This window comes from Salmo trutta, chromosome 17 (assembly GCF_901001165.1).
Source record: "Salmo trutta chromosome 17, fSalTru1.1, whole genome shotgun sequence".
NCBI lineage: Eukaryota > Metazoa > Chordata > Actinopteri > Salmoniformes > Salmonidae > Salmo > Salmo trutta.
Window position 1 is genome coordinate 35,609,310 of NC_042973.1, and position 18,700 is coordinate 35,628,009.

General features: G+C 43.6%; 1 protein-coding gene across 4 annotated transcripts in view; it reads right to left on the reverse strand.

The window, feature by feature from the left end:
* trim44 (tripartite motif containing 44) overlaps nucleotides 1-18,700 on the reverse strand; it is a 68,053-nt gene that overhangs the window by 12,519 nt on the left and 36,834 nt on the right. For 3 of the 4 annotated variants that reach the window (XM_029696661.1, XM_029696660.1, XM_029696658.1), the window contains exon 5: nucleotides 15,060-15,085. In XM_029696661.1, coding sequence (XP_029552521.1) covers nucleotides 15,060-15,085 — 26 coding nt within the window. The remainder of the gene's footprint in view (nucleotides 1-15,059; nucleotides 15,086-18,700) is intronic. The other variant, XM_029696659.1, reaches the window with a different exon arrangement.

Sequence of the window (18,700 nt, forward strand, 5' to 3'; positions counted from 1 at the left end):
AGTTATAGACTGTTTTCTCTGCTACTGCACGGCAAGCGGTACCGGATCGCCAAGTCTAGGACCAAAAGGCTCCTTAATAGCTTCTACCCCCAAACCATAAGGCTGCTGAACCATTAATCAAATTGCCACGGGACTATTTACATTGACCCCCCCCCCCCCCCACCAGTTGTTTTGTACATTGCTGCTACTCGCTGTTTATTATCTATGCATAGTCACTTCACCCCTACCTACATGTACAAATTACCGACCAACCTGTACCCCCGCACACTGACTCGTTACCTGTACCCCCTGTATATAGCCTCGTTACTGTTATTTTACTTTTTATTATTTTTTTACTTTTGTTTATTTGGTAAATATTTTCTTAACTCTTCTAGAACTGCACTGTTGGTTAAGGGCTTGTAAGTAAGCATTTCAAGGTAAGGTGTACACCTATCGGCGCGTGTGACAAATAAAGTTTGATTTGATTGGACACTGAGCTGGGACAGGAGCAGAAAGAGAAACAGGCAGACACTTTCACTGGGCCCAGACAGCTCCACAGTGCTAGTTGAATGACTAATACATTTTTATGGGTGCTAATGCATCTTGTAAAACATCTGTCATAAAAGCCTGCCAGCTCCTGGAACTAATATTCCCCCCATGATATTTTATCATAGCACAAGACAGAAGGAAATTTCAGTGTTTTGGGAAATCCAGTGGCCTGTCCATCCATGCCTATTAGTTAAAACACAACCCCCCCTCCCCAGACAAACACCTTCAGTGGAGGCTAGGAGGGAAACAACACTATACACTGTCATTTAAATCAGGACCAAGCCCGCAGCAACCACCAAACCTTTACATATATATTTTTCCTATACGAAGATCTTTCACACCTACTACCACCAGAAAGATGAAGAAAAAAAGCCTCCAAAATGTCATTCAAACAAAGAAAAACTGATCTGCAATCTCCCTCAACACCCCTCGCACCATCCAAAAGAGAAAAAAAACTAAGTGCAAATAGTAAAAGAGAAAAAATATTTTCTTGATGTGGTGTGCATTCTAACACTCTCCTATAGTAGGGTAATTAAGAACTGTCTCCCTTCACACTCCTTCACTCCTCCCGTTCTCTACATTCCACTCAAGGTTGCCTTCTCCCGCCGCCGCCGAATACTGATACTGATGTGCTAGGCAACATAACGCCACAGCAACACATAAATTGCAACAGTGACAGCGCCTGTCGGGAGGCTGCTGAATTAAACATGGCCATGACAACCATCGTGCTCTCCCTCTCTCTCTCTTTGCGCTCTCTCCAGCAGAGGGATGGAGGCAGTAAAGGAGGAAATGATGAGAGAAGAGACAGACTTCTTCGGCCCTTCCACTCTGCTGAGCCTGGGGTCCGTGAACCGTGTGTTGAGATGTCACATGATTCAGCGGGCCCCTGTCTGCATGTAACAGTGTTAACAGTATATTGATGGTGTAGTGGGCCGGGAGGGAGCAGGGCTAGGAGATGAGCCGGTGTGATATGGTTCTGCTGCTGCCGTGTTGACAGGTCATAGCGAGGGGCAGGATTCATCAGCCTTTGTTCAGCTCACCACTATCACCCCGCCAACATCTCCACTGAGCTGACACCAGACCTGGAACCCTACCCCGGGGTGTCAGACTGTGTGTATGTTTGTGTGCGAGAGAGAGGGAGAGGGGCACAGTGAGCATAGTCTTCATGTGGTGGAAGGAAGGAATATTTTACATCAGGCTCAAGAAATATGTGTGCGTGTTGTGTTTAGTACTTGGGAACGCAATAAATAATGTTTGTGTGTTCTGTAACTTCTAGAGTGGTGCGTGTGTGTGGGATTAGCCTTAACAGAGATACGGGGTGACAGTCTGCTTTGGGAAAGCCACTGGCACTCAAAGAGAGAGAGAGATTGCAACTTTGTTGTCTGTATCGGTTTCTGTATGTAACAGAGGAGGAGGGAGTGTTATCCTTCTTTTACTAAGTCACATCACCCAGTTATTCCAACGCAACACAACCCTCTGTCCCAGCAAACACTGAAGCAGGCATTCGCTGTCTTTTTACAACCAATAGGCCTGTCCTGCGTAATACCCAAGATTCTACCAGCCCGGAGACTGAGACAGCTAGATTGACTGGCATCTGCTAGTTGGAGTGGTTGCCAGACGTGGCCAGTTTTCAGTTAGCCATCATAGCCCATTACGAACCATTAAATGTTCTCCATCGTTCCTGCATCAGCTCCTTACCGATGGCGATGCTGCCTGGTCTCATCAAGCTGTATCAGAACGCTTCCCTACTGACGATGACTAGTGTTTGATGGAGTCACACTGTACACACAGAATCACAACACATCTGTGTTCTACTATACACTGCTCCTACCTTCTCCAGGGGTCTACCTCTCTCATATAGGCTCTCTCTGACACGCACTCTCCATTTTCAGTCTGTCTTAGGCTCACTTCATTTCTTACTCCCTCGCTCTCCCTCCTCAACAGCCCAGTCTTTCAAGCTAGTGCTGACAACGAGCGGCATGATTACTTTCCAGGAAAGGAGAGCAGAGTAAAAGAGGAGAGCAGACCCTTTTAATGAGCAGGTGCAGAGAGAAAGAGACAAATAACAAACAAATGAGAAAGGATGAGTGTTTCACAAAAACAAACCATCAACGTTGTGATTAACAAGCAACCAAACAAAAGAAATCTTCTGTTTGGAGTCTGTTTCAGCCCAAAAGCAGCTCCGCCACTTGGTATGGAACAGAACAAGCTAAACATACAACCACTCAATTTAATTGACAGAGCTACGGATGCAAGGACTGACAGTCCATGTAGTCAAAACACAAACAATCCGTTAATACATTTGGAGTTTGATAGGGTCAAAGTTGTACTGATCTCATGAGGTATACATAGCATAGTACATGGACTTGGTAGGAAGTGTAATACTTGGTAACATATTGGATACCACAAGCTTATCAGCAAGGGTATCACTGGAAGCAGATATAACTCAATGTGCAACACAGGAGAAGATAGCAAACTGTTTATACCACCGTACATGGTGAAGTTGGCTGTCAGACTAAGTTATTGTTGTTGTCTTGTGCACTGGAGCCCTATGAGATATGATTCACCAGGCTTGCTCCCATTTTTCATGCCCTGTCCTTCTATATTACCCCGTGCCCAGAAAGCTCCCCCCCCCCCGCCCAGAAAGCTTAATCCCCCCCATTTTACCATCTCCCCTCTTTCACTTTTCTATTCTGAGTTAAACATGATCTCTCCTTTCTTGAATACTTAAAGCGGTAACTGGGGGTATATATATTAATATTTTAAGTTATCCTCTTGATTCCCTTCTGGCTCCTTTTCAATGTCAGCAGAAAACTTTGACAATAACTGCTTTCAAATGAATTAGATATAAATAGATATACTTAACTGACGAACCGACAAACACGAACTAACGCACACAGAACTACTGTAGACAATCCATCATTTATAGGCACTATAGGCTTGAAACATTAAAGGGATACTTCAGGATCTTGGCAATAATGCCCTTTAGCCCCGAGTCAGATGAACTCGTGAATACCATTTTTATGTCTCTGTGTGCAGTTTTAAAGGAAGTTGCTAACTAGCTTTAGCACAATTGCTGACTAGCGTTATTGCAATGACTGGAAGTCTATGGGAACTTCTAGCATTCTAGCTGTTCCTGTAGACTTCCAGTCATTGCGCTAATGCTAGTTAGCATTTGTTCGCAAAACTACCTCTAACTTCCTTCATACTTTAAAAAAAATATTTTTATTTTACCTTTATTTAACCAGGTAGGCTAGTTGAGAACAAGTTCTCATTTGCAACTGCGACCTGGCCAAGATAAAGCGTAGCAATTCGACACATACAACAACACAGAATAAACAAAACATACAGTCAATAATACAGTAGAACAAAAGAAAACAAAAAGTCTATATACAGTGAGTGCAAATGAGGTAAGTTAAGGCAATAAATAGGCCATGGTGGCGAAGTAATTACAATATAGCAATTAAACACTGGAATGGTAGATGTGCAGAAGATGAATGTGCAAGTAGAGATACTGGGGTGCAAAGGAGAAAGATAAATAAATAAATACAGTATGGGGATGAGGTAGGTAGATAGATGGGCTGTTTACAGATGGGCTATGTACAGGTGCAGTGATCTGTGAACTGCTCTGACAGCTGGTGCTTAAAGCTAGTGAGGGAGATATAAGTCTCCAGCTTCAGAGATTTTTGCAGTTTGTTCCAGTCATTGGCAGCAGAGAACTGGAAGGAAAGGCGGCCAAAGGAGGAATTGGCTTTGCTGGAGCGCATGCTACGAGTGGGTGCTACTAGGTTGAACAGGCTAGTAAGAGGTTGCAACAATATCGGCAGATAATTTTAGAAAGAGAGGGTCCAGATTGTCTAGCCCGGCTGCTGATTTGTATGGGTCCAGATTTTGCAGCTCTTTCAGAACATCAGCTATCTGGATTTGGGTGAAGGAGAAATGGTGGGGGCTTTGGCGGGTTGCTGCGGAGGGTGCCGGGCAGTTGACCGGGGCAGGGGTAGCCAGGTGGAAAGCATGGCCAGCCGTAGAGAAATGCTTATTGAAATTCTCAATTATAGTGGATTTATCGGTGGTAACAGTGTTTCCTAGCCTCAGAGCAGTGGGAAGCTGGGTGGGGGTGCTCTGTTTCTTGACGCAGAGAGATAAAAATGATATCCACGAGTTCATCTGACTCTGGGGAAGTAGATACATCCCGAAGTATCCCTTTAATGTTTCAAGCTTATAGTGGCTATAAATAATGGATTGTCTGCAGTATTTGTGTGTGTGTCGGTTCGTCAGTTAAGCATATCTAAACAGTGTGTTTGCCTACTCATTAATTTGAAAGCAGTTATCCTCAGAGTTTTCTGCTGATATTTAAAAGGAGCCAGAAGGGAATGCACTTTAACAATTCTACTGCCAAATTCCCTTAATAATAACATTGCCCAAAGTATCCTTAATACTAACCATATTTCAATGAATTTTATTGAGCAAGGATAATCCATTCAGTAACACTTGCCACTGTTTTCTTAGGAGTTCTGCGATCAAAGTCCAGGCAGATAACTAGTCTGAGATTGGCACTTTACGCCTCCCTTCTTCTTACTGGGGATGATGGTCAACACAGAACAACACACATGACCAGAGTCTAGTATTTACTCCAACCCCTAGGATTCAAAACTCAACTCCACAGGCTATATCTAGCTATGGTTGTTAAAGTCTACCTCTCTACAACTCAACAAAATCTGAGCTCATCCACATCCACAATAAAACCAGACACTTTCAGTCACATCTTTTATGAAAATACATTATTGCCAACTGCACCATTTTCTTGATGTGTGAGAATACAATCTTATGATTCAGATTCTGACATTTCAGAAACTCTATTAATCTAAAAAGTTTTACATTTTCCAGTCCACTTTAAGCAGCACTACCCTTTCCATTTAGGTCCACATCTCTTCAGAATGGCTGAAGAGGGGAACAAAATACAAAACCATAATGTACGAGTTGCTATGGCAACTCCCAAGATCAAATTGTGATTGTTATCGGAAGCTTTGTTGTGGTAAAAGGACCTTTTTTGTATTCCAGTTAACCCGGAGATAAAAATAAAATAAAAAATACCATTAGTCATGTAGCGGAGCACGTGAAAGATCACGCAAGACACACACACACACACACACACACACACACACACACACACACACACACACACACACACACACACACACACACACGTTTACGATTAGAGCTGCTGTGGCTGTCGATGTCATTCGATAGTGGACCTCAAAGTGAGTACCAGTGACATGAACCTAAAGAAGTCTGTGGGTTGTGTGTAGTACATGTGACTCTTTCGATTAATAATGCATATTTATTTGTGGTGTGACATTCAGTGAGTGGTGTGTGTGTGTGTGTGTGTGTTTGTAGAGAACGGTGTTATGTCAGTGTGTGTTAGTGCACACATGCCAGTGCATGTTTAGCAGGATAGTGTAGAGGGTGAAGTGTGGGATGCGAGATCCACAGTCCCATTGGAATGTGAGAGGAAAGGAGTGTGATCCTCCATCATCACGCAGAGCAGCCAGCTGGGCCTTGTTACGCATGCACGCACGGACGCCACACACACACGCACCAGCAGTCACTTAAACCCTGTTGGCTGATGTTTCCAACTATAGCCACTTAAATTATTAAGTGAGGGCATGTTGATTATACCGCGGCATACAGTTACACACAGTAAGACACACGCACGCTCACACACACACACACACACACACACACACACACACACACACACACACACACACACACACACACACACAAATGTGATGGGATAATGGAGGGGGGGAGGAGGCTGCAGTACCTTTGTTCTCTCTGGGGATTGTAAATATTTCATTAGCGGAAACCCAGCTCTGTGTTTCCATCTCAGGGGTCTTTCCCCAGCCCTCTACCACTTAACTCCTCTCTTTCCTTCCTTCCATCCATCTGTTTGACCCTCTGAAGGGCAAAGGGCTCAACATAGTGGCTAAAGCTGAGCCAAATCATCTCAACACCACCCCCTTCCCTCTCCTAACCCTGGGTGTGTTAACTGAACATCAGGAGGGCAAAGCCAGAGAGCTACCACTTCCTCTTCCTGTACAGCCTTGCCAGCACAACCAAAACACTACTAACTAACCATCCATTCAAGGAGAGAAAGATCACAACAAAAACAAAATAGGCAACCGATTTCACAGTTGACTGTGTTACATAAATGTCTTGGTGTTAGTAGCGTATCTGAGAGCGAGCAAGTGAGAACGAGAGCGAGTGAGAACAAGAGAGCGGGTGGGGGGTGAGGGAGATAGCCGGGGGAAAGAGAGAGTGCAAGAGATGGAGAAAAGGAGAAAGAGAGAGAAGAGTATGGGTGATTACATAAAGGCTCTGGTGAGAGCACTAGCCCTTAGCCCTGCAATCGCTACTCTCTGAGGTAATGCTACTTCTGCTCAGGTCCTTTTCATGATAAAACAGAGGAAATGTGTGTGTGTGCGCGCCCACAGGTCCCACGCATGAAAAAGCAGGTCTGGAAGTCAGGGTGCATTGCATGGCTCCAGAGAAAGACCATAGCGATGTGACAGAGTGGAGGAATAACTGGAGGGACCTCCTATCATCCTTATAAGTGCCAGACTCCCCAGCGTGCCTTATCATATTAGTGTGATTACACTGCATGATTTATATGCTTGCCAAGCCTTCCCTGCTAAGCAGACTTTCTGCACATCACAGTCCCATAACTCTTTCTGACACACATATCTTTGTCTCAACTGGGGTTGTAAAGTGATGGTACATTACTGGAAACTTTTGAAGTTTGCCAGTAAACTACCCGAATTGTGGTATCTTTCAAGGATTTTATGTAATCTATCACAAGACATGTAAGTGGCCCTTTTGTGTACTTCAGATTATCACAGGTGTCTGTAATTATCTCTGGCCCTCTATGTGGCCTCATCACAAAAACAGATGAAATTATTAAATAAGAGGATTTTAAAATACAAACTAGATGTCACGCCCTGACCTTAGAGATCCTTTTTATTCTCTATTTGGTTAGGTCAGGGTGTGACTAGGGTGGGAAATCTATGTTTCTATTTTTTTGTTGGCCTAGTATGGTTCCCAATCAGAGACAGCTGTTTGTCGTTGTCTCTGATTGGGGATCATACTTTGGCAGCCCTTTTTCCCACCTTAGATTGTGGGATATTGATTTTGTATTGCTGCTGTGTAGCATGCAGAAATTTACGCTCGCTTTTTGTATTTTGTTGTTATGACGGTGTTCATTTTAAAATAAAATAAAATGTTCGCCTACCACGCTGCACCTTGGTCCGATCATTACGGCGAGCGTAACACTAGAATAACAAAGTTGTAAAACATTATCCTAAATATAAACCATCAACTTAGTTAATACCATTGTGTTAAATATGGGATTTCAGCAAGAAATATCCTTTGTTTTTTTTACTCACTTATTTGACTATGTCAGTATGTATTTGTTGCCAATGTTTTGGTGTCAAACCGGTGGTAGTTGTGAAAAAAAGTCAATAGTTGGACGAGTTGCAGAGGTAATTGAAAATAATGTAATCGCTGATTAGATGCTTTGTTTTGATTAATTAGGCTATTGTCTCTTAAACCATATGGTCTACAAACTAAATGGACAATATGGACACATAAAAAAGGAATATAATACAGTAACAGTCAAAAGTTTGGACACACCTACACATTGAAGGGTTTTTATTTTGACTATTTTCTACATTGTAGAATAATAGTGAAGACATCTAAAACTATGAAATAACACACAGAATCATGTAGTAACCCAAAAAAGTGTTAAATCAAAATATGTATTATATTTTAGATTCTTCAAAGTAGCCACCCTTTGTCTTGATGACAGCTTTGCACACTTTTGGCATTCTCCGAACCAGCTTCATGAGGTAGTCACCTGGAATGCATTTAAATTAACAGGTGTGTCTTGTTAAAAGTTAATTTGTGGAATTTTTTTCCTTCTTAAATGCATTTGAGCCAATCAGTTGTGTTGTCACAAGGTAGGGGTGGTAAACAAAATATAGCCCTATTTGATAAAAGACTAAATCCACATTATGGCAAGAACAGATTAAATAAGCAAAGAGAAATGACAGTCTATCATTACATTAAGACATGAATGTCAGTCAATGCAGAACATTTTAAGAATTTTCAAAGTTATGACGAAACTGGCTCTCATGAGGACCGCCACAGGAAAGGAAGACCCAAAGTTACCTCTGTTGCAGAGGATAAGTACCTCTGTTGCAGCCCAAATAAATGCTTCACAGAGATCAAGTAACAGACACATCTCAACATCAACTGTTCAGAAGAGACTGCATGAATCAGGCCTTCATGGTCGAATTTCTGCAAAGAAACCCCTACTAGAGGACACCAATAAGAAGAAGAGACTTGCTTGGGCCAAGAAACATGAACAATGGACGTTAGACCAGTGAAAATCTGTCCTTTGGTCTGATGAGTCCAAATTTGAGATTTTTGGTTCCAACCGCCATGTCTTTGTGAGACACAGAGTAGGTGAACAGATGATCTCCACATGTGTTGGGAGTGCTGCATCAGATGACCTGGCCTCCACAATCACTCGACCTCAACACAATTGAGATGGTTTGGGTTGAGTTGGACCGCAGAGTGAAGGAAAAGCAGCCAACAAGTGCTCCACATATGAGAACTCCTTCAAGACTGTTGGAAAATAATTCCAGGTGAAGCTGGTTGAGAGAATGCCAAGAGTGTGCAAAACTGTCGTAAAGGCAAAGGGTGGCTACTTTGAAGAATCCAAAATATATTTTAATTTGTTTAACACTTTTTGTTGGTTACTACATGATTCCATATCTGTTATTTCCTATTTCATTATTTCTACAATGTAGAAAATAGTAAAAATGAAGAAAAACCCTTGAATGAGTAGGTGTGTCTAAACTTTTGACTGGTACTGTATATGAACACATTTGTTTAAAGTTATTCAAGTATAAATTACCAAAGTTATGATTTGGTATTTTTGGGGTATTTTATTAGGATCCCCATTAGCTGTTGCAAAAGAAGCAGCTACTCTTCCTGGGGTCCACACAAAACATGAAATAGTACAGAACATTAATATAACATTAATAGAAAAGAACAGCCCAACGACAAAACGACATACATTTGGTAGACTGCCATAGATTCTGTTAATTACCAAAATTACTGAAGATTCCGGTGGCATAGGCCTCAGTGAATGTCCAGCCTCTCTTTTTATCAGAAAACTAACAGAAACCCTGCTCTCCTAATCTTCGTCCCTTAAGGACCACCTGTCGAGCATAACTTGCAACTCACCTAGGGTGAAAAACAATTTAAGAATGCAAGCAATGATCAACTTTTAGAGATGTAGAGAGACTCCATCGATTGGGATGTTTTATTTGCTTTCTTTAGTACGACTCACCCTTCTCATTTGCAAAGTTGCATATTGCCTCTGTCTCCCTCACCCTCATGCACTCCCCCTCCATCTCCCTCTTTTGCTGTCCCTCTTCCCCTTACTCTCTTCTTTCTCTCCAATCCTCCTATATTCTCCAGGGAGACACATTGGCTCTGTGAAATGAACGTTTATGCCCCATCCCCTGCTGTCCCAGGATGCTTTGAGGAGGTGTGTGTGGAGACGCTAAGCACCTCTCCTGTTCCTCCATCGATCAGAACAAACTAACACACACCCATGCGCACACACAAACTATTGATCAGTGGCCCTACCATCTCCCAAACCAACACCGCTCTCTGATCAGGGAAGAGTTATTTCAAGGGGGCTCAGGGAGGATGATGAGAAACCATTAACCAAATCAATGTTTGTGTGTGGTGTATTATGTGAGAGATGTGCAAGGGGGGCAATGGCACCTCTTGGTAGGATATAAATTGATTCAATAAAAGACAATCTCATAATACATCATTAGCACACACAAACAGGCAAACCATGACCAAGTTCACAAAGAGGCTTCAATTGTGCGATTAGAGCCAGATGATAAGTATGGTCATGACCTGTGTCTATGTAGAGCTCCTCACTAACACTGGGGAGAGGGGACTAGGGAGAGAGGCTCCTCACTAACACTGGGGAGAGGGGACTAGGGAGAGAGGCTCATCACTAACACTGGGGAGAGGGGACTAGGTAGAGAGGCTCCTCACTAACAGAGGAGAGGGGACTAGGGAGAGAGGCTCATCACTAACACTGGGGAGAGGGGACTAGGGAGAGAGGCTCATCACTAACACTGGGGAGAGGGGAGTAGGTAGAGAGGCTCATCACTAACACTGGGGAGAGGGGACTAGGTAGAGAGGCTCCTCACTAACAGAGGAGAGGGGACTAGGGAGAGAGGCTCATCACTAACACTGGGGAGAGGGGACTAGGGAGAGAGGCTCATCACTAACACTGGGGAGAGGGGACTAGGGAGAGAGGCTCCTCACTAACACTGGGGAGAGGGGACTTAGGTAGAGAGGCTCATCACTAACACTGGGGAGAGGGGACTAGGTAGAGAGGCTCCTCACTAACAGAGGAGAGGGGACTAGGGAGAGAGGCTCATCACTAACACTGGGAAGAGGGGACTAGGGAGAGAGGCTCATCACTAACACTGGGGAGAGGGGACTAGGGAGAGAGGCTCATCACTAAACACTGAGGAGAGGGGACTAGGGAGAGAGGCTCCTCACTAACAAAGGGGAGAGGAAGCTAGGGAGAGAAGAGTACAGTCATGGCCAAAAGTTTTGAGAATTACGAAAATATTACATTTTCACAAAGTCTGCTGCCTCATTGTCTTTAGATATTTTTGCCAGATGTTACTATGGAATACTGAAGTATAATTACAAGCATTTCATAAGTGTCAAAGGCTTTTATTGACAATTACATGAAGTTGATGCAAAGAGTCAATATTTGCAGTGTTGACCCTTCTTTTTCAAGACCTCTGCAATCCGCCCTGGCATGCTGTCAATTAACTGCTGGGCCACATCCTGACTGACGGCAGCCCATTCTTGCATAATCAATGCTTGGAGTATGTCAGAATTTGTGGGTTTTGTTTGTCCATCCACCTCTTGAGGATTGACCACAAGTTCTCAATGGGATTAAGGTCTGGGGAGCTTCCTGGCCATGGACCCAAAATATCGATGTTTGGTTCCCCGAGCCACTTAGTTATCACTTTTGCTTTATGGCAAGGTGCTCCATCATGCTGGAAAAGGCATTGTTTGTCACCAAACTGTTCCTGGATGGTTGGGAGAAGTTGCTCTCGGAGGATGTGTTGGTACCATTCTTTATTCATGGCTGTGTTCTTAGGCAAAATTGTGAGTGAGCCCACTCCCTTGGCTGAGAAGCAACCCCACACATGAATGGTCTCAGGATGCTTTACTGTTGGCATGACACAGGACTGATGGTAGCGCTCACCTTGTCTTCTCCGGACAAGCTTTTTTACGGATGCCCCAAACAATCGGAAAGGAGATTCATCAGAGAAAATGACTTTACCCCAGTCCTCAGCAGTCCAATCCCTGTACCTTTTGCAGAATATCAGTCTGTCCCTGATGTTTTTCCTGGAGAGAAGTGGCTTCTTTGCTGCCCTTCTTGACGCCAGGCCATCCTACAAAAGTCTTTGCCTCACTGTGCGTGCAGATGCACTCACACCTGCCTGCTGCCATTCCTGAGCAAGCTCTGTACAGGTGGTGCCCCGATCCCGCAGCTGAATCAACTTTAGGAGACGGTCCTGGCGCTTGCTGGACTTTCTTGGGTGCCCTGAAGCCTTCTTCACAACAATTGAACCGCTCTCCTTGAAGTTCTTGATGATCCGATAAATGGTTGATTTAGGTGCAATATTACAGCAATATCCTTGCCTGTGAAGCCCTTTTTGTGCAAAGCAATGATGACGGCACAGGTTTCCTTGCAGGTAACCATGATTGACAGAGGAAGAACAATGATTCCAAGCACCACCCTCCTTTTGAAGTTTCAAGTCTGTTATTTGAACTCAATCAGCATGACAAAGTGATCTCCAGCCTTGTCTTTGTCAACACTCTTGTGTTAAACAAATCAAAATATATTTTCAATTTGAGGTTCTTCAAATAGCCACCCTTTGCATTGATGACAGCTTTGCACTCGCTTGGCATTCCCTCAACCAGCTTCACCTGGAATGCTTTTCCAATAGTTTTGAAGGAGTTCCCACATATGCTGAGCACTTGTTGGATGCTTTCCTTCACTCTGCGGTCCGACTCATCCAAAACTATCTAAATTTGGTTGAGATCGGAGGATTGCGGAGGCCAGGTCATCTGATGCAGCACTCCATCACTCTCCTTCTTGGTAAAATAGCCCTTACACATCCTGGAGGTGTGTTGGGTCATTGTCCTGTTGAAAAACATATAGTCTCACTAAGCGCAAACCAGATGGGATGGCGTATCGCTGCAGAATGCTGTGGTTTAACACTTTTTTGGTTACTACATGATTCCATGTGTTATTCCATAATTTTGATGTCTTCACTATTCATCTACAATGTAGTAAGTAGTAAAAATAAAGAAAAACACGTGAATGAGTAGGTGTTCTAAAACTTTTGACTGATAGAGTGTGTATGTGTGTGTGTGTGTGATATCTATCTATCTATCTATCTATCTATCTATCTATCTATCTATCTATCTATCTATCTATCTATCTATCTATCTATCTATCTATGTGGGTTAACCTTGACCAAGGGCATTGTAGATGCGTCATCCAACCGTGGGGTCCCAACTCTCAGCCATCTGGTCTGGATAGAGTAGTGGATTGTGCTTGGGTCTCAGCATTACCATTGGCAGGCCCATCAGTTACAGCCCCTGAGCTGGCAGTTATACTGGGTCTCTCCATGGCTAGGTCAGGGCCATTAAAAACAAAACACTAGAATCTGAAAATATTGTACATTTCTCCAAAACAAATACTCCAACTCCTCTATGTACTTGCTCCATATTCTGCAGGTGTGACAAAACAAGGCAATGCTGATTGATGTGTTTATTCAGTTTCCCTGCCGTAGCTGCTATTTGGTTATTTGTGTTATCACTTATCTGTTCTGAAAATCCAACAACATTCCAAAGATAAAACACAGAGCTGTCTGTCTTTCTCTAAAGCTTTTAGTTCAAAGCTTGTTGATGGTGTCTGTCTTAGAAGACACTGTCTTCTTTAACCTTTATTCAACCACAAAGTCCCTTTCAGATAAAGCATTTATTTCCCACCGGATATACTGAGGCTGACATTTCAGAAAGGCAGACATAGAGGCACTGCCTGTGTCTCAGACCTTTACTGAGCGAGCGAGTGTGTGCGTGTGCGTGCGTGCGTGAGAGAGAGGTGGGGAGGCAGCCTGACATCAAGGCCAGGAGAGACACACACACCAAAGGGACAGGACACAGCAGGGGGTGATGGGAAGGCAGCTGCTCCGAGCGAGCAGCTCCTCTGAGATCCATGTCAGTGTCAGGGAATCAATACGTGTGTGACTGGGTAAAGGCTATCTGTTACACCTACTGTCTCCCACACTAGCCTACACACCTTTACAAGTCAGACAGTCGGAGAGAGACAGGTGGACAGATGGACGAGAGGATGAACAGACAGACAGAGATATAGACAAGTAGGCAGGCAGACAAGACACACACACCCCCTACACGACTACCTACCAGACCAGCTTACTACAACACAGACCATGCTGCCTAAGCATGGTCGATCCACCTGAAGGCTTGAGTTGACCCCAATAATCAGACTACAGCTTGACCACACACTAGTGGACAGTGTGTCTCTCCAGCATCCAGCCCGGCTCGGCCCAGTGTCCAATGAAGCGGACAGGGGCAGGTCACTCTGTGTTGCCGTGTGATTAAAGAGGGCAAGTCGTCACCTTTCCAAGCATTTAATTCCACCGGGGACAGAGATTAGAGCAGCTAATTGCCTGGCTGGGCCACGGACGTGACATACATAAGGTACTAAAGGGGAGGAGGAGAGAAAGAGGGGGGGGACACTGTGCAAGGGCTGGAGAGAGAAGTGTGTGTGTGTGTGTGTGTGTTTTTAGTTTTACTATCCTTGTGGGGACCAGAAGTACTCACAACGATTGTAAAACAAAGAAAGTGGGGACATTTTGGCTATTGCCTTGTGGGAACCGGCGAAATGTCCTCACTTTCTTTGTTTTATCATCCTTGTGAGGACTTCTGGTCCTCACAAAGACAGTAAAAACAACGTCCATTAGGTTTAGGTTTGCAATTTGGGTTAGAATTAGGAGTTAAGGTTAGGGAAAATAGGATTTTGAATGGGCATCAATTGTTTGGTCCCCACAAGGATAGTAAAACAAATGTGTGTGTGTGTGTGTGTGTGTGTGTGTGTGTGTGTGTGTGTGTGTGTGTGTGTGTGTGTGTGAGAGAGAGAGAGAGAATGTGTGAGTTTACAGTACGTGTGAGTGTGAGCATGGATGTGTGTCGCATACAGATCCCCTCTCCCTGTTAGCCCACTGTTAAACCACCTGAGTGTGGGGATTTAAAAGGGTATTTTTCTCCCAGCTCTGCCAGATGCTATAAAAGAGGTTGTTATGAATCAGTCTTACCTTGGCCTGGCCTCAATGTCGCGCTGCTGAAAAAGACAAGAGAAAAAGTAGTTTAAATACAGGAGACTATAACACAGCGCAGTGGTTGACACTGAGACAATCACACATCTACACAGATGGCAAGAAATCACACAGCTGACATCACATATCAAAAGCTATTCTCAAAGACATGAGTGTGTTACATGAGAGGAGAGTAAATGAGCCCAGTGGTGGATCAGTTCTCTGACAGTAGACACTGTTCACACTTTAATTAGCAGCCACAAGCAACCACCTCAGTCACCATGCCAGCTATAGAGGAGAACCGCAGAGACTAACAAGACAGTACTATACTGTAGCTTCCCCTGGAGGGCCCTGCTAACTCCATCTCTCGGCTCCTTTTCATTAAAACAATTGAAATCAAATGTTGTTATTTGTCACATGCTCCGATTACAACAGGTGTAGACCTTACAGTGAAATGCGTACTTACAAGCCCTTAACCAACAATGTTTAAGAAAATACCTAAAAAAAAGAAATAAAAGAAAAAAATAATTAAAGAGCAGCAGTAAAATAACAACAGCGAGGATATATACAGGGGGTACCGGTAGAGTCAATGTGCGGGGGCACCGTTTAGTCGAGGTAATTGAGGTAATATGTAATGTAGGTAGAGTGACTATGCATAGATAATAACGAAGTGTAGCAGCAGCGTAGAAGAGGAGGGGCAATGCAAATAATCTGGGTAGACATTTGATTAGAAGTTCAGGAGTCTTATGGCTTGGGGGAAGAAGCTGTTAAGAAGCCTCTTGGACCTAGACTTGGAGCTCCGGTACCACTTGCCATGCGGTAGCAGAGAGAACAGTCTATGTCTATGACTAGAGTGGCTGGAGTCTGACAATTTTTAGGGCCTTTCTCTGACACCGCCTGATAAAGAGGTCCTGGATGGCAGGAAGTTTGGCCCCAGTGGTGTACTGGGCCGTATGTACTATTCTCTGTAGTGCCTTGCGGTCGGAGACCGAGCAGTTGTCATACCAGGCAGTGATGCAAACTGTCCGGATGCTCTCGATGGTGCAGCTGTAAAACCTTTTGAGGATCTGAGGACCTATTCCAAATCTTTTCAGTCTCTTGAGGGGCAATAGGTTTTGTCGTGCCCTCTTCACGACTGTCTTGGTGTGCTTGGACCATGTTCGTTTGTTGGTGATGTAGACGCCAAGGAACTTGAAGCTCTCAACCTGCTCCACTACAGCCCCGTCGATGAGAATGGGGGCTTGCTCGGTCCTCCTTTTCCTGTAGTCCACAATCAAGACACAATGAACAGAACTACCCTCCTTCTTCCCACTTAGTTAAAAGTGGACTATTTGATATTAAAATCTAATTTGAATAGGTGCAGAATTAAAATAAATTGTAAAAATAAGAACATATTGTGAGGCTGGGTGGGCCAGATGGGTGGGGTCTAGTTTACTATAGTAACCCAGGTCTGATTGAGACTGGTGAAATGTCAAATGAGTGATATCTACAGTGATGGCAGTAATTATTCTCTCTATGGCTGCGTTCAGACTGGCAGCCAAATTCATGTGCTTCTACATCTGCATTGCCTTGGGGTTTTAGGCTGTGTTTCTGTATAAGCACTTTGTGACCTCTGCTGATGTAAAAAGGGCTTTATAAATACATTTGATTGAAATCTGATCTTCTTCCCTTTTGACCAATCAGATCAGCTTTGATGTGAAAAGATCTGACGTGATTGGTCTGGTTTAGGAGCAGGTCAGGTTGAGGCCTGGGTCAACACGGTCAGCACACTGGGCATCTAATGACAAGCTAATGGCTGATTGGACCCTGTCTGAGGCCAGGAGGCCTTACACATGATTGTACCCACTGCCTCTACTCTCTATTGCCAAACACTCACTTGCTCACACACAGGCATGCATGTACAAATAAGGAAACTACTGTAACTTGCTCACACAAACAGCCACACTCATTCTAGTATGCACACTAACACAGATTCATACGGGTGCAAACACATCTCACACAATTGAATGGAACATGTTAGTCTGTGTATTGGTGCACTGCGGCATGTGAGAGGGTCAGTGTGCATGATTGTCTCTCTCTATGGGTATCATTCCAGTCTGTGCACTCTGCTGTGTGTGTGTTTATGCTCTGCAGTGTGTATTTGTCTGTATGCTTAGCTGTGTGTGTGTGTGTGTGTGTGTGTGTGTGTGTGTGTGTGTGTGTGTGTGTGTGTGTGTGTGTGTGTGTGTGTGTGTGTGTGTGTGTGTGTGTGTGTGTGTGTGTATTCTCTGACTATGTGTGTGGTGGTGTGCGTGTGCTATGTGAGACTTTGTGTGTGTGTTCTTTCAGACAGGCTGAGGGATGATTTCCTCCGGGGTGACAGATCAGTGCTCAGTAATCATGGTGGGTGGTGAATTGAGGGTAAACACAGCGGGCGTACGTCTACTTGCTTACCTACCAACCTACCGCCCGCCCGCCCCGCTCTCTATTGATTTAATGACAGATCTGTAGATTACACTGCAAAACAGGAGCCCATTCATTCTGTAATAAATGTACACAGCAACTGCCATAACAGCTGGCCCATTCTTTATCAGCTTTACCTCTATTTAGGCTAACTGCTTAGCGAGCATTAACACATGCACACAAACACACACGCATCATTCTCCATTTAAGCACTGGACTTCTCAAACTAGTATGTATTTTATAGGAGAAATTATGGGATTATGTTAATGTTTTTGCCTAAAGTTGCAAAACTATCAGGTAACTTGGGTAATTAACAAGTCATGTATGGCAATCTACGGTAACTTTGGCAATTTACACTTTTAAAAAATTTATTCATGTATAGTATTCATTTTTTATATATATGTGTCCATATTTCCCATGAGTTTCTGGTGGATAGACCATATGGTTCAGGAGAAAAGAGCCTAATTAATGAAAAAAAACCCATCTAATCAACAATGGCATTATTTTCAATTAACTCTGCAACTCTTCCAACTATTGACTTTTTTCACAACTGCCACCAGTTTGGCGACAAAACATTTACAACAAAGACATATTGACATAGTACAATTCATGCTGAAGCCCTCATATTAAACACCAGTAGAATTCACTACGTTGATGCTATATATTTAGGATAATGTTTTACAGCTTTGTCATTCTATTTTTTGTTTAAAAATCATGTTATATATTTTACATGTGATAAGGCCAAACAGAGGGCCAGAGACAATCACAGACACCTGTGATAATCCGAAGTACCCAAAAGGGAAACAAGATGTCTTGTGATAGATTACCAAAATTCCTTCGAACATTTCCAGTAATATTCACTACCTTTGAAACCCTATGTTTGCCTGATCTAGAGCAAGCGGACTCATGTCAATTATGAGAAGTATGCTTTAGAGAGGGGTTTGAGGAAGGATAATGATCGGGATGATATTATTCCACCCTAAATTATTTCCATAGTCTTGTTCTTTCAGATGTGGTTTGTGGTTGCTGGACTGTTGGTATTCATACAGTGCGTTTCTGTTGCTTTCCTCTCTGAGATCTACAGTTGGCATCTTTTCCATCTTGTAAGTAGATAGTGGGGCCACTACATCAGAGAATACAGACGGCTAGAACTGAAACGCGCTGGAGAATGTGATTAGATTGTGTGTATAAATTGGTAT